Genomic DNA, 12,922 nt, shown 5'->3' on the forward strand with positions numbered 1-12,922 from the left:
TCAAGGAAGATGGCTATGAAGCAATACAGCTGACATACTGAAACTTGAGAGCAGGTGCAGGAAGAGGAACACGTTTGAATTATTCAAGCTTTCCCTGAAACGACAGAAATGTTTTTTAAAAGTAAAAATAATAAAAGGCAAGGGGCCTCCTCTTCAGCTAAGTTCTGAGGTCATTCTGAACAGATTGCACTACCCCGTGAAACTAATCTAAATCACATTTGGCAGCAGGAAGAAACGCAACTTGGCTTAACAGCTCCTGAGCCGCGCAGTCCAGGTGCGCGTTTTGCGCAAACAGAAAAGACTTAGGCGATTCCAACAAGTTGTCCTCCTGCTCCCGCACCTCCTCCTCATTCCCCTCCTCCCCCTCCAACTCCCCGGTCCTAATTGGTTTTTGGGACGCGGGAGTGTGAACGCCTCTCCGCCTGGTGACATCACCCAGTAGCGCGCCGCTCCGCTGCGCTCTCACTCACACAACTAGTTGTTGGAGAACAGACCACGGCAGCCGCTCTGTCCATCCTGAGCACCGACTGTGGGAATATTCACCTGTGCGCCGCCAGGACGCATTCAGGAGCGCTTGCATTTGACTAATTCCGCCTTAAGGGCGCAGAAAGGGACTCTTCAAACAACAAGATCAGCTGGATTCCTCGACCATCATCCAGTTGTCAAACAAGTTTTTTCCATCTCCTCTTCTTCATTAGAGTACGTCTCTACACTGAGTTTCACCTGAAGGCTTCGGCTCTTTTTCACCTCATATCGGGGGAGACTGCGCGCCTGGAACATAATGGCGAGACATCATGACGCTCAAAATTGGCCTGAAAGCACAAAAATGATCGGACTCCTCTGCTTTGTTGCGTCGATACTCACCCAGCACGGTAAGAAGCCCTCACTTCATTAAACTTCAGCGTCTTTTACCAAAAGGAATGTATCTTTAGAGAGTCTTTGACAACCTTTGAAAATACAAGACGACGCCAATTTAAAAGCTTGTTATGATCACCTGTCGGGGTGGCGAGGGAAAATCCGTCAGGTGATTTCTCTTGCCCCCCCCCCCCCCTTCGACATTCTGTTTTTCTTTAATTGGGAAAACCGTTTCGTTAATTTTCCGAGTTTCAGTTTAATTATTCGTCAGGTGAGCTGCTTAATCTGGCTTGTGTAATGTTGTTCCGGTTCCGTGGGAGCGCTGCTGGGAGTAGGACTGCGCTCATTTACCCAAGTTTCGGTGTGACTCAACGCCATCTTTGGTTTCAGCAACTAAGGTGTGGCTTTCTGCGACAGGTGTATTCTGACTGAGATACCTACTGCCAATACAGAAACTACCTCCTCCTTCTAGATCAGTCTCTCCCATCATAAGGGGAGGACTTTGGATTGTTATTTACAATCATTTAAGAAGCTTTAACTTTTGTTTATTGACTAAAACAGTTGTATGTATTGGATTTATTTATGGATCATAATGTTCCACTTAGTTTTAGAGCCTCCACTGTAAATTAGTGACCATTAATTTAAAGAGACAGGCCACTCCTTCTCTTTGGCTATTGCATTAATTATTCACGTATTTTCTTTTTCCTACTTAGTTGAGCTCAGGTAACATGAAGTGCCCTAAAAGCACCCTGTTCCATCAAAAAGGATGAAGTAAAAAAAAAAAAAAGGTGAAAGGAATGCAGTAAACCATCCTGTTGTATGTGTGTGGCATGTAAGCAGTTAGTTTTCCCTGCTTTGCCTCTCCAGGCCAGCTATTTGTTTTGTGCTATAATTGGGGCAAGAATGTAGGGCTAGATCTAACGTCCTGGCACAGCCACACTACTTATTTTTCCAACAGTGGATAACAATGTGGTTGATTATGTTGTCTTTTTTTTCTTTCTTTGAGGTTGCACATTTCTCATTTTAAATGTCTGTTTTGTCCAGTTTTATTAAAAAGTTAATGATATATACTGTTAAGGGGGGTGGAGGGGTGGATGCAAGTTTTTGCATATTTATTTGGAAAGATAAATGAAAGACCCAGATATGACTTTGAAAAACATGTTTTCATGTAAGAAATCCTCTGAATCCTTTTTTTTTGTTTTTTTTTTAAACTTTTTATGTAAATGTTCAAATGCAAAAACTGGAACTAAAACTTTATACTTTTTTTTTCTTTCCATTTTTTGTGTCCTTTCTTTTTCTAATTCTCACAACACTCAGGTTTTTATTATGGCAATACTGGAGTTTCAGTCTTTAATTACGGTTGGTGCATGTAATATCTCTGTGTCCCCTACTCTAATCAATGCTGGCAGGTGGGCTGCAAGTTTAAGACATGATATTGCACTATAATTCCTTCCCCGATCCCCTACCCTCAGGGGTATGAGGAGACGGCGGATATGGGTCAGAAAGGCTTGGCCCATTACCATGGAGATGTTCTTATTGGAGGAAGGGTGGGAGTACGGGGGGCTGTGACGCTGAGCAGCATTGTCTTTATGGCTGAGTAGACTGCATGTGTGCAGGGGGTGGCTGCCTGAGAGACCGGTGGACATGCCAGAGTTGGGGCTGGGGGGGGGGTTACTTCCTTATCTGCACACAAATAAACCATTTATTTTATCCCCTGTGGACCTCAATGTATGCAAGGGGACCATTTTCTTCCCCCCCCCCCTGCATGCATTCAAAAGGGAAGAATCGGTGGCCTTTTAGCAGTTTGTCTGGGATTTTCTGGGAAAACTCTACAGGCAGAAACTTGATTAAGACGGGCAACTCCCCACCTCTCACCCACCCATTCAAACCTCCTTCTCTCCCGCCAACTGCAGCTCCCTCCCCCATCAACGCTGTTTAGCACATAGAGACCTTGTTCACGTCTATTTTCTTTTTTAAATAATTCTGTCATTCCTGGTCTCTGCCTGCTGCTTTTGTTTGACAGTAGTCATAGGGTCATTTAGAACCCCCCCCCCCCCCCCCCCCCCATGTCTTTAGACTCAAGGTTGCTGCGTTTATGACAGAAACCACTCACAACACAGACGGGGAAAATAAACCACATGTGACCTCACCCTAGTCTGTCACCATTACTGTGGAGTGTATTCCCATTGCTAAAATAGTTTTTCTTTTTCTTGGTTTAAAAAAACAACAACCCCATCCTCCCACACATACATTCCTGACTTATACACCTAAAAACTCTAAAATGACGTTTGTTTTGGCAGTCTTTTGTATGCAATAGCTCCAGCTATTAAGTCTAACTGTTTTCCTCCACATGGTGCAAACTGTGTAGTCCTGCCAAGCCCGGGACCATTCATCATCACAACAGAATAAGTGCCACAATCTGTTCATTAGAGAATCTAATTGATGGATCATGAGAAAAGTTTATTTTTTTATGTCAGAAGTATTTAAAAAAAAAAAAAAAGCTACCCAAGTACCTCATTAGTCTCGGAGGAGCAGAGGTCTTGGTATTGGTTTGCTTTTTTGTGTTAATGGCTGTCATGGTTGGACCCTATCATTATGTAAATGAGCTTTCCTCACCCCTTTGCGTCTGCCCTGTAAATGTCAGAAGGATTTTGAAAAGGTCGGAAATGCGTAGGAAAGAGTCATTTGAGCTGGGTTGCTCGCTTTTACGCACACACTGTCAGGTACTCGAGGGTCTCTGCTGTTAAAACGACAATAACATTATACTTTTCCCTCATGATCACTATTAAATCTTTTATTCTGGACATAGAAGTGCCGTAAAATTTCTTAGTACTGGAGACAGGAGTGTCAAGGAAACATTAGGTGTCCATCTGGTGTAAATGTGGACCATTTAACTTGGAATTGTCAAAATATCACACGAGTATTGATGGCCAACACTTTTAGCATTTTTCTCTCCAGGTTTATACGTTTAAAAAGGAGTCGCAGTTTAGTGGCACCCCATTGATGGACAGCTTTTTAATTAAAGTGTTGGACGTTTGTGCAGGAGAACCTCATTGTTTTTTTGACGTAGCGTCGCAAGATTATTCCAAGCCTCAAATTGCATTGATCTATAGACTTCATTAGACGCACACAAACCCAGTTGGATGTTAACTTTGCGGTTATTTATTGGTTGATGGATGTGAAAAGGGAGTGGTCAATAAGCACGAGTCGATGCATATTGTTCTATTCAAGGCCACGTTTTTTGTCCAGAAACATAATTGTGCACACACAAACTTGCAGATGCAGCTGGTGGGCCAGTAACCCGAGACTGCACTGTAAGTCAGCCGACATTCCAATAGTGGGGAGGAGGTCTGATAATAAATAACTACATTCATGTTCGCAAGTCAATGTTAGGAACTCTATCTTCTTCAGACTGTATGACATTCTTGTCAAAATGTGTTCATAAAGGTGAACTTTTTGTAAACTAAAGCTTTTATTTTGTCTCTGAAAGCATGGTAGAGTCAGTGACCCTGCGATGGATCTGTTTCCTTATCACAAACCCCTCCCTCTTTGCCCTCCTGCCTTTTACATGCAGAGTGAACCTGTGTTGGGTTCAAACTTAATGCCCCCCCTCAGGGTTGTTTGCCTTTGGCTCCCAGGGATTTCAGACTGCTGGAGTCTGTCCTATCTGATACAAAGGAAAATCAGCAAAAATCCTCCTTTTAGAAAGAAAGCCAAACATTATTAAAATGAATGGGGGGGGGCGGCTGATGGGTTTCCAAAATCTGTGCTGGGGTCGATGCCTCTCTTGGCAGACGTGTTGCGTTAAATGAGGAATCTACATCAAATCTGTGCACTTACAGACTAATAAAAGTTGACCGCAAGAGGCCGTTTCATAATCTACTCTAACCACCCACATGTTTGTAGATAATGGAGAGTTTTAAGACTGTGCTGTTGCTGAAGGACCCAGCCAGGGCTTATCTTGCATTGCTGTAATGCACAAGGCCGGCTTTAGTTTTCACTCTCGCAGACATTTCCACACCATTAGACAAGAAACCGTCTGCCAAGTTTGCGTTTTCCTATCTCCATGTTCCTAACTAACCCCAGATGGAATTTAGGGAGATGCAGGTCAAAGCCATTCCTGCTCAGCGAGTGTGGAGAATGAGCGGTAATTCCAACTGAAGATCCATTGAAAGGAAGCCAAATTCTATAAACTAGAATCCTCATAATTAACTGGACTCGGGAGACGGCTGTCTCTGTGACCCCTCTGTAGTAAAATCACAGGGAAGAAACATGGAAGGTGGAACAGGGAGTGGGGGGGTTGAGGATGTCAACATTTACAAATTTCTCTCTGCAGTTTCTTGGCAGAGACTGAAGGAGGTTTTAGAAAACTGCAAGGGGGAGTGAATCTATCAGCTCATTTGTAATTTTGTCGCATCTTCCTCTTTTCCATTTTTGTCTCTATTAAATCATTAAGCACATATTTTATTGCCAAACAGCCTTTCAGTGTAAACAGCAAAAGATTGATGGAAACAAACTTTCTTTTTATGATATTGTTATCTGGCCTTCACCTTTCTTATGTCACTCTTCCCTATTCTCCTTATTTGTCACATTCTTCTTTACCCCCACAAGCGCACGCACGTACGCACGCACGCACGCAAACACAGAGTGTATTAAGTAAATTTCTTTGCAGCCATAAGCTTGGGGGCCTTGACAGCATCCTCCTTGCCATGTCTCTGAACACACTCTCACACACGTCTGCACATTGGCAGTCACCTTAACGTATAGAGATGTAGTTTGTGAGGTGGCTGGCAGTTTGTTATCGATCATGTATTGAATGGTGGATGATGCAGTACCCTTATGTGATATTGAAAACATTTAGGGCTGTCTCGGTTAGCAGGGCAGCCCCTAACGTCTGTCTTCTTCCTGTCCGCCTCGGCCAATCTCTCCTCTTTCTGTCGGTTTGTGGGATCCTGACGTGTTTTTTCTTTCTTTCATTATAACACCTCCAGCGGCTCTCCTCACACGTGTCCCTCCTTCATGCTGCCGGGGCGGTGCACCTTTGCCCAGCTCCACACGTACACACAAACACGTTTGCTGCATCTTCATCACATGTGACTTTGACAAGGTCATATCCAATTCGCATTTATCTGGGGTAGTGGACGGGTCGGCTACAGAAGGAAATTGAATTTGGTTTGACAGGTCTTGTCAGGGCTATGTAAGCTGGATCGAGAACCATATTTCTATTCCTTTAGATTACAGTTTTTTTAACTTGCCCAGAACAGGAGTGTAAAGTTCCACACCTATTTTCTGTAAATGTTTCTCTATCCTGCTGATGATGTCCCAGAAATAGATAATTACGCAACTTCTAGTACAACCGGTTTTAATGATTCTGACGGCATGTGGGGGAGTGTCCCTGTGTTTCACAAGCTGTGTTGTTTTGTAACTTCAATGCAGCTGATGGGTTGTGTGTCACTTGAAGGTTTGGAAACTTCTTGTAAAGCTGATTAAATAAGCTGCCGAGTCGTCATTACTCCCCAGAGCCCACTAAATGGCAGGCGCATTTAAAACCTCAATAGCACATTAAGGTCAAACGGAGGCAGCAGGTTTATTCAGTTATCAGCTCGGTGTTTTGTCAACATGGCGTGCCAGGGTTTGTTTGGTGTGCCTCCTTGGGGAGAGCAGGTCCTTCTTCATTCAAGTGATTTGTCTCATCTGCTCAGCTGATTGCCCGCTCGCTAATGGGCCACTTGTTCCCCTCTGCCACTCTACTCCGTCACATTTTATGTCTTTGCTTCCACTTCTTCATTTTAATTCATCCTTTCATCGTTTTTATAGACTCCTCTCTTGCACCAACTTCCTCCTCTGTAGTTGTCCTCATAATTGATCAATTTGCTAAGTAATCTGCTGGGGTTTACTATATCTCCTCTCCTTTTAACTCCTTTTTCACTTTTTATTTAATTCCCCTCTGTGACTGGAATGTCTGTTACCTTTCTCTGTCTTTTTAAGCCCATTTGCATTTCCTGCAGCTTTTCACCTTTCATTGTCCTAATGCTGAATTCCCAATTCCCGTCTTCTGTCTATCAGCCCCAGGATTTGTCTTTTGGAGCATTCAAACTGCATTTGCTCCCCTACACTCATTTGCTCCTCTTGTCTCAGGGCTATTAATACTTTTTCAACAGCCCCCAGTCTCCTTGAAGACATTTGTAATTTCCCAGTGGGAATTTCTGTTTCTGCTTCTTCCAAACATCAGTCTTTTTCCCTTTTCTTGTGAGCTTGTCCTCCGTCTTTGTTCCCTAAAGGCCACCTTCTACGGAAAGTGAAACGAAATTGAATCTGATGCTTTTATTTGCTGTGTAAAAATAATAGATGGTGGTGATGCATGAGAAGAATCAGTTTTACTGAGATTTGTGATAGTGGAGCTGGTTATTAAAGTAATCGTGCATTTTGTGGTACACGCATCAAATTTAGCATGGTTGTACCTTAGGATCCCTTCCCCATTTTGTTGAAACTGGGGCAAATAGGCATTGAATATTTTTGTAATAATTGAGTGTATGTTCGGCGGTCGCCATCTTTACAAATGGCTTCCATTTTTGAACTTTTCTTGTACTTTTCTGAAAGAGGGGGTCCAAAGATACATCCATGCCAAATTTTGTGCTTCTACCACAAAATGCGCAATTTGTCTGAAATGTCTACCTGACGGGGTCTGCTTGGATGTTTTCTTTTGGATTGATGGTCTAAAGATGCGAAAGAAATTCAGAATTTATTGTTCAGTCATGATGACTTGTCATTTGACTTCAAACAAAGATCTTTTTAAAATTCTCACATTACCAGGGTGCATAGCAGTTTATGCAGAATATTTCTTACATTTATGTCTGCCTTTTTGGATTGAAATTTTTTTGTAAAAAAGGTGGATAATCATGGCTAAAATTGACTTATTTTAAATGCATGAATCAATAACAAGTCTTACATTTACTGTGTATGCTTAACATCTTCACATATCAAGGGTCCTCAGTGAGTATTTGAGCGTGTATGGAACAATCAAGGGAGGATAAATGATAACTTAAAATTTTTTAATATTTTCTCTGAGCCATCAGAGGTTACATTTCCTCCTCTTTTGGTCGTCTGTGATAAAATAAAAAAAATAATGCTGGTCATTAAAGGGGAATGAATTTAAATAAAAATGAAATCAAGCTAAAAAGCAGCATTTCCTGTAGATGTTGTTCATAACAGATTCCAGCTTAAGATCGGCTTTCAACAAATGTCATGTTTTTCCTAAAACCATGATGTTGACACAAGTAACTCCTGATAACTGTTGTTTTTTGAAGTTGAAATAGAATTTAGTCTTTGCCACAAAAGAACCTTTGTTTTTATTTGGTGCTGATGCAAAAAAAAACAAACAGTGGAAGTTGTTTGCTTTGCAGGCTTTTTACCCCTTGCCCTTGTTGAAATTCATTTAAATGTTGGTATTTTTTCCCTTTGCCTTTTTTTGCATTACTTATCGCACATATTGGGGAAATATACGTTTCCTGACTCGCAGCTCCCATTGGAAGTATGTTTGCATGTGTGGCAGGTTTTGTCTCTTTGCATGAGTTCACTTAAGCATTGAGGGAAAAAAAAGAAAAGAGCTTGACCTGCTGATCACCGGTCAAGCTGAAAATCGTCCAGATACAGTCACCAGTCAAACGAGCACTGCCTCTCAACGCTAGAAAAAGCACCGTTAATCTCAATGGACAGAAGAAGGTAATCAGTTGAATCATCCCGAACCATGAGGCACGCCAACAATACAATGAAGGCTCGGCTGTGATGTGTGATTTTTAACACGATATTGATGTTTTAACTTCAGACCACTTGTCAACAACATTTTAGTTATGTGAACATTTTAGTTCACATAAGCATACAGCAAGCTTCCAAATTTTCTTTAAAAAGGAAAATTGATCTTTACCTAAAAAGAAAAATACCTTCTTTTTTTTTACTGCTTTTCACAGAAACATGTATTGTTTTGTGAACTTTTAAATGACTTGCATCTGGGAAATACTCAGAGGAGTTGTTTTTTCTCTTAGAAACGAAGTTGGAACTTTTACAGAAATGCCACTAAATCACATATCAAAAGCTAAAAGTTGAAGCTTTTATTGTGAAATTTATATTTAAGGTCACAGCTGCAGCTCTCCTATTCAGGTTTTCTCCTTTTGCATAAAAACGGTCTGAAGTTCAATATTTTCTTGAATCTGACTCTAAGCATCACTAGATTTAGCAGAGCTGGTTTTTGAATGAATCACCAGAAAAATAAGTATGACATCCTGAACTTTATATTTTAATTTGAGCTCTTCTGTACGGGATGCATTTTAGCAGTGAAGAAGTCTCTCCACAAAGAGTTGTTTACGAGTTTAGCACCATTATGAAGGGTAAATTTTTTTTTTTCATACAAACATGAGGAGCATACAAAAAATTACAGAAATTGAGTGCTGGTACATTTTGGTAGCACTGTGCCTATGATCACAAGAGCCCTGAATTAGGGCGTCATGGAACCGGGAAAAAGCTGAAGAAATGCAAAATTCTCTGTGCTGCATATTGAAAAATGAAAAAGGGGAAAACACGTGTGTTGTGACTCCTCTTTGGAAATAATTCTATGTAAATAAGACTATCACATACACTGCTTGACTCACTAACACCATTGTGTTCATATAATGGGTTACTCTTCTTTCCAACAGGCTTGAATCAATTATCCAACATATCATCACAGTATTTTGCTTTACATGGCATTCAAATTCATCTTCCCATGTGGCATACAGCACAGAGAAAACACTTTAGTGCTCAAATGTAAAAAAAAAGAGGATTTGGCTTCATTCTGTGGCAGCAACTTTCATGTAATTCTGACAGAATTAATTTTTTTATGTTTTTTCTGTGTCCATCTTTATTTGAATGTGTGCATGCAGACCCCTTTTTAAATAAAAAAAAAAGTGGATGGTCAGTAAATGTGTTATCCGTTTGTAAAAGTTTTTTATTTTTTTATCAGGATATTTGGGAGTTTGCATCAGTTGTGTGTGCTTAAGGGCATGTTGTGTCAGCAACTGTTCATCTGAATTTCAATATTCCCACATGTGACAGGGCATAATACAGGAAAATCTTTCTAGAACCATCCAAACTTTGCTATCCTTAATGTTACTCAGTTTGAACTCTGTTTTCATCATTGGATTAGACATAGGATTTTTTTATTTTTGTTCCAATCAAGTACAAATCTGGGAAAAAAAACTCTCAAATCCTGAGGTGTTTACTGCCTCTTTTGTCCAACTAACAATGCACGAACAGTGATGGACAGATAAATGCGCTCAAAAAGACTTTTGTTTACCAATGGCAACCTTGAGGTGTTGTTTTAGTCCAGGCAGTCAGCTGGCTGCTGCTGGACAGAATGATACACTTGTTTTTTTGGGGGCTTTTTTTTTTTTTTTTACTGAAAACAGAGATACTATTGTTCTCTGTCTTGTTTAAAGACCCTCCTTCCTCCTCCTCCCTGTTGCAGACCCCAACCTCCCAATTCCCTTGAAATCAGGTGAATTGCAGAAGGCCTTTGCAAAGGCCAGCTATTGTCCCCCGCCTCTTTCCACCCTTCCAGCCGTGCACCACACCTGTATGAATGGACAGACCCGTCTTTGAGAGGTGACCCTGGAGGGAAAGTGGCTTTGTAACTAGAGATGATTGGGGAGAGTCTCCTGAAATGGATGTTGATGGAGGAGCTTTTTTCTGTTTGTGTGTGTGTGGCTAGATGGAACTTTTTTTTTTGTAGCACAGGTTTGGCTCCCCTAAAAAAAAATTTTTTTTTTTTTTTAAACAAAGTGTGCAGCATTCCCTTGATGCACCATATGTTTGCATTCAAGTGTGCAGCAAAACTATGGAATGCTTCCGACTTGGCCGCCTGTTGTTTCAGCTTTGTCTCGACTTCTTTTGGAAGAGCCTGAAGGGAACCAAAGAGATGGGAGGGGAAGTATCTTCTCTCCTTACATGTCATCAAGACCCTCTAGGGTGTGTACTTGCTTGCACCCTCGGGTTTCCCTACAGTCATCTCTTGAATTTCCTTCTTTTTTTTTCCTCTAATGCTTAAAAAAACAGTAACAATTTAACCCAACCCTCCTGTCCATTACCCCTCTATCCACGCTTCCCCTATAAGATGAAAGAACCTCGCGGCTGATTCGTGCACCACTGATTCATGAATTTTTTTTCTCCAGCACGGCACAGTCATGCAGGGTGAATGTACAAGTGTGTGTGTGCAGAGTTGCAGAAGGAGGCTGATTGCTGGAGGGAAGGTACAAGGGGGGCGAATGGCAGAGGGGGAATGTGCTGCGATGCCAGTCGTGATTAGAACAGTAGCAGTCGCCGTTTAAACACACATTTAAATAGATACAGCCTCAGGAAAGTTGATGAGGGGGGTAGACAAACACAAGTGTTCTCAATTGTTCTGGTTTATAAATGGAAGTCCCCCAGGCCCTACCAACCAACTTTCTCTTGTTTCTTCCTTATTGCATTCTTAACTTCTGACACTGCTTTGCTTGCATCTTACATGGGTTATTGACCTTCTCAACCTATTCTTAAATTCTTTTGCTTTATTCCCTTTTGTTTCTCCACTGTTTTGCATTGGCATTCCCTTTCTGTTTCTCCATTCCTCATTCCTTATACATGTGTCTTTCATATATAAAAGTAGTTCCATCGCCTCTGCCTACTAAGTTTGTTTCGTGCCTCTGTTCCCCCCTTATTTGAGTCCCTTCTTTGGTCCAGACTTTTCCTTTTCCTGCTTGAGCCCGGCTTCTCGTGCATGTCAGAGTTTCCCATTGCTCTATTTCAATTTTCACTTCCTCTCTTCCTCGTACCGTTGTTTATTTACTCACAGAGATGGTTGGAAGGCTGTCGCTATGGATTGATGGATGGCGGGAGGCCATGGGTGGAAAGATCTGGGCGTTTGATTGACGCTCTTGTCACTCAGGATAATACTTACAGAATTGGCTGGTTCATTATTGCAAAAAGGCCCTTCTGTGGAAGACTCGCCCTCTTTATAAAGATACCTTGCAGGCCTCGTACTTGTCCTTTCAGATCTATCATTATATCCATAGTGTAACTTAAAGGTCTCAGCCAGCTAAAAGTAAAGCTTTCCTTAGACGAGTATTGACATTTTCAAACATCTCCATTGACAGAAGCAGTCTGAGACTTTGCGTGTATGCCCTTTAAAAAGCGCGTCCCTTGAAGATGACATAATTATGCAGTGTCAACATGTGACAAGCCCAGCAGAGCTGCATTAGAGAAATTAATATGCAGAGTGTAGGAAGGAGTCCTTCCATGCTCCTCTAATGCTTATAGTCACTTTGTCTCCTCCACACGTTTGGAGAAGACATCAGATCCTGGAGCAGAGTTATAAAGGTTAATGTCAGCCGTCCTTTTTAGTTGATTTTAGGACTTGTGCAATCTTGGTATTGCATTCTCTTGTCAATGATAATGAGTGGAGAAGTAATTATTTCTGCCACCGGGGTTAATTAGCCTTAAAATAAAACAATATTGGCTAGGATATCGCAGCAAAACCAGACCGATTACATTCAATATTAGAATGGTTTTCCGTTAAAATTCTGGACCTAGTTTGATTTCAGAGTGGCGCTTTTATTTCATTTCAGTAGAGTACACACGTTTTGTAAGATGTGATTAATTATTCATTCATTAAGATTGTATTTCATCCCTTTCGAGAGCTGCTCATAGAGATGAAATGCCCGTTTTTTGGGAAATCCTTTTAGGAATATAGACATGACAGCCATACCTAGATGGGGAAAAAAATCTCATCTTTGCATTTCTATTTAACTCTATTTTCCTGAGAGTTGGTTAGTGTGTGTATTGGAGCTGGAGTCCTGCAGTGCAGCTGCCATGTGTGTTGCATTTCATATCACTGAATACAGGTCAGCGCAGTGAGGCTTGCAGCCTGAGATGTCAAAGAACCTGCCGCTTGAAGTAAATGGTCACAGTCTTGTTGAGGAGCTGAGTTTGTCAGAAATTAACCTCACCTCAGGAGGGTGAAGAAGTCAGGGGACCACTGTACAAATTAGTTTTTATTTAT

The 12,922-nt window shown here is 41.4% G+C and overlaps 1 protein-coding gene across 2 annotated transcripts in view; it reads left to right on the top strand.

The window, feature by feature from the left end:
• The first annotated feature begins 376 nt into the window (after window positions 1–376).
• Window positions 377–12,922, top strand: part of LOC101173334 (nectin-2) — a 79,612-nt gene continuing 67,066 nt past the window's right edge. The window contains exon 1 of one of the 2 annotated variants that reach the window (XM_011485485.4): window positions 377–872. In XM_011485485.4, the coding sequence (XP_011483787.2) occupies window positions 782–872 (91 nt within the window). In that variant the 5' untranslated portion in view covers window positions 377–781. The remainder of the gene's footprint in view (window positions 873–12,922) is intronic. The other variant, XM_011485486.4, reaches the window with a different exon arrangement.

The sequence above is a fragment of the Oryzias latipes genome, chromosome 16 (genome assembly GCF_053564925.1).
Source record: "Oryzias latipes strain Hd-rR chromosome 16, Olatipes_Hd-rR_3.1".
NCBI classification, from domain to species: Eukaryota; Metazoa; Chordata; class Actinopteri; order Beloniformes; family Adrianichthyidae; genus Oryzias; species Oryzias latipes.